The sequence below is a fragment of the Xiphophorus hellerii genome, chromosome 14, assembly GCF_003331165.1.
Source record: "Xiphophorus hellerii strain 12219 chromosome 14, Xiphophorus_hellerii-4.1, whole genome shotgun sequence".
Classification (NCBI taxonomy): Eukaryota; Metazoa; Chordata; class Actinopteri; order Cyprinodontiformes; family Poeciliidae; genus Xiphophorus; species Xiphophorus hellerii.
The window spans coordinates 26,550,724-26,552,973 of NC_045685.1; the positions used below are offsets into that span (position 1 = coordinate 26,550,724).

Here is a 2,250-nt window from a genome sequence, read left to right on the forward strand (position 1 = left end):
ATTGGACCAGTTAGTGTCTGTCCTGTGATTGGACCGGTCAGTGTCCGTCCTGTGATTGGACCGGTCAGTGTCTGTCCTGTGATTGGACCGGTCAGTGTCCGTCTTGTGATTGGACCGGTCAGTGTCTGTCCTGTGATTGGACCAGTTAGTGTCTGTCCTGTGATTGGACCGGTCAGTGTCCGTCCTGTGATTGGACCAGTCAGTGTCTGTCCTGTGATTGGACAGGTCAGTGTCCGTCCTGTGATTGGACCGGTCAGTGTCCGTCCTGTGATTGTTGGTCTCCTGTCCAGCAGGAAGTTTTGAACAGAGTTTAAAAGCTGCTGCAGGACTGCAGACATTCACAAGAAGCTGGACCAGCAATGGCTCTGCTGAAGGTTCTGTTGCTGCTGCTGGGTCTGGGTGAGTCAGACAGACTGGACAGACTGGACAGACTGGAGACACTGGAGACACTTCCACTGGTTCCAGAGAGGCTGCTGCTCTGTGACTCTCAAGCTTCCCTCTGATTCTGTTTCAGACAGAAACTTCTTTGCATATAAACTGTGATGCTTTTTTGTCCTTTTTGTTCCAGCAGTCATGTTTGCACCAAATTTATTGAGTACAGTCCTCCTTTTTCTTCTTCAGGTGTTTCAGTGAACTCAGCTGTTTCTCTGCAGAAGAGAATCATTGGAGGTCGTGACTGTGATGTCACCGACCGTCTTTATCATGTTCGGCTGTTGAGCACAAACGGTACTGCATCGACCTTGTGTGGAGGAACTCTGATCGACTCAGAGTGGATCCTGACTGCAGCTCACTGCTGGGAGTCAGAGGCAGGATGGTAGGAGAGAGACATTAAGACAGTTTTATCTGCAGATGGTCAGGTTTTCTGTGTGTTCATTACAATCTAACCTTTTCTGCAGGACTAACAAAGCAATATTTAAAGTTCATCCACGGACTGCTACCCAGGAGACTCAGGTGATCCAAAACGATCCTGTGATTTATACTCACCGCGGCCAGAAGCATGACATCATGTTGCTGAAGCTTCGGAGACCAGTAACAGACGTCCCACTTGCTCTGCTACCAAATTGCAAGAAACGCCCTAAAAAGTAAGTCTTTTTCTGATCAAAACCATGACAGAGTTTCTGTCTCCAGTCCTGCTGCCTCTGCTTCAGCACACCTGAGTCAGGTAATCAGGCCACCAGCAGAACCAGAACCCATTTAGCTCAGGTGTGTTGGACCAGAGACACATGTAAAGGACGGAGGACACCGTCATTGAGGACTGGAGGTGGACACTCCTGTGCCAGAGGATGAAGTCCCTCATGGATTTATTTTCTGTTCTTTCATTGTTCTTATAACAATAATTCTTTACACTGTTATCTTGTGTTTTTACATTTTATTCTTGTGTTTCAGAGGCAGTACTGTTCAGCTGGTAGGAGAGGGAGGAACAGCAACCGGCCCCTTTAATAAGCGAAGTGAGAGAAATATTGAAGTTATGAGAATAAAATCTTTGTCTCTGTCTCTACAGAGAAGGTAGAGTGAAGAACATGTTTATGATTTTCATGTTTCTCTTCAGTCCCCAATGCTCCTATTTCAACAAATCTTCAGTGTGTCGACATGGAGGTTTCTGCTGTTACCCACTTCGAGTCGACATGTGGGAATATATTCCTCGCCAAAGAACGGGACAAGGATATATGTCATGTAAGTTTGTTTCTTCAATATTTCTCTGCAGTGATTATTAGACTTTTCTGTTTTACAACATAAATTAATATACTGATATAATTTTTTCTACAGGGCGACTCTGGTTCAACGGTGGAGTTCAACTACAGGACTTATGGTGTGATTACTGAATGTTCAGGAGGATATGCATGTCAGGTGCCAGTTAGAATCATGGATGTGTGTGAATACATGGGCTGGATAAAACAAATAACTGGGCTTAAACTATAATGAAACAAAATTCTCATCAAATTTCCTCTCAGATATAATTTTATACCTGTATCTTCATCTGTTTGTAGTTTGCAGAATTATGATAAATTATTCACCTGACCTGGAGCTTCGTCTGAATCAAACATGAAAAATAAATAAATGAATGAAAAAGAAACATTTCCTGTCTGATCGTCTTTACATTCATGGTTCAGTTTGTTGATATTTTCCCTGTACTGAGTCTAAAAATGTGACATGAGTTTTAAATCACATGAAGAGGAACACCAGATTCATTTATTCAGTTTTTGTCTTTATTTTACAGCAGAAATGAACATGCAGCATCTAAACTCTGCA

At 43.2% G+C, this 2,250-nt stretch overlaps 1 protein-coding gene across 1 annotated transcript; it reads left to right on the plus strand.

The window, feature by feature from the left end:
- The first annotated feature begins 359 nt into the window (after positions 1–359).
- LOC116732062 (snake venom serine protease Dav-PA-like) lies at positions 360–2,038 on the plus strand. The gene is made up of 6 exons (XM_032581996.1): positions 360–399; positions 622–814; positions 897–1,082; positions 1,387–1,448; positions 1,550–1,674; positions 1,768–2,038. The coding sequence occupies exons 1-6, from the start codon at positions 360–362 to the stop codon at positions 1,918–1,920; spliced, it is 759 nt and encodes a 252-aa protein (XP_032437887.1). The 3' UTR covers positions 1,921–2,038.
- The last annotated feature ends 212 nt before the right edge of the window (positions 2,039–2,250 follow it).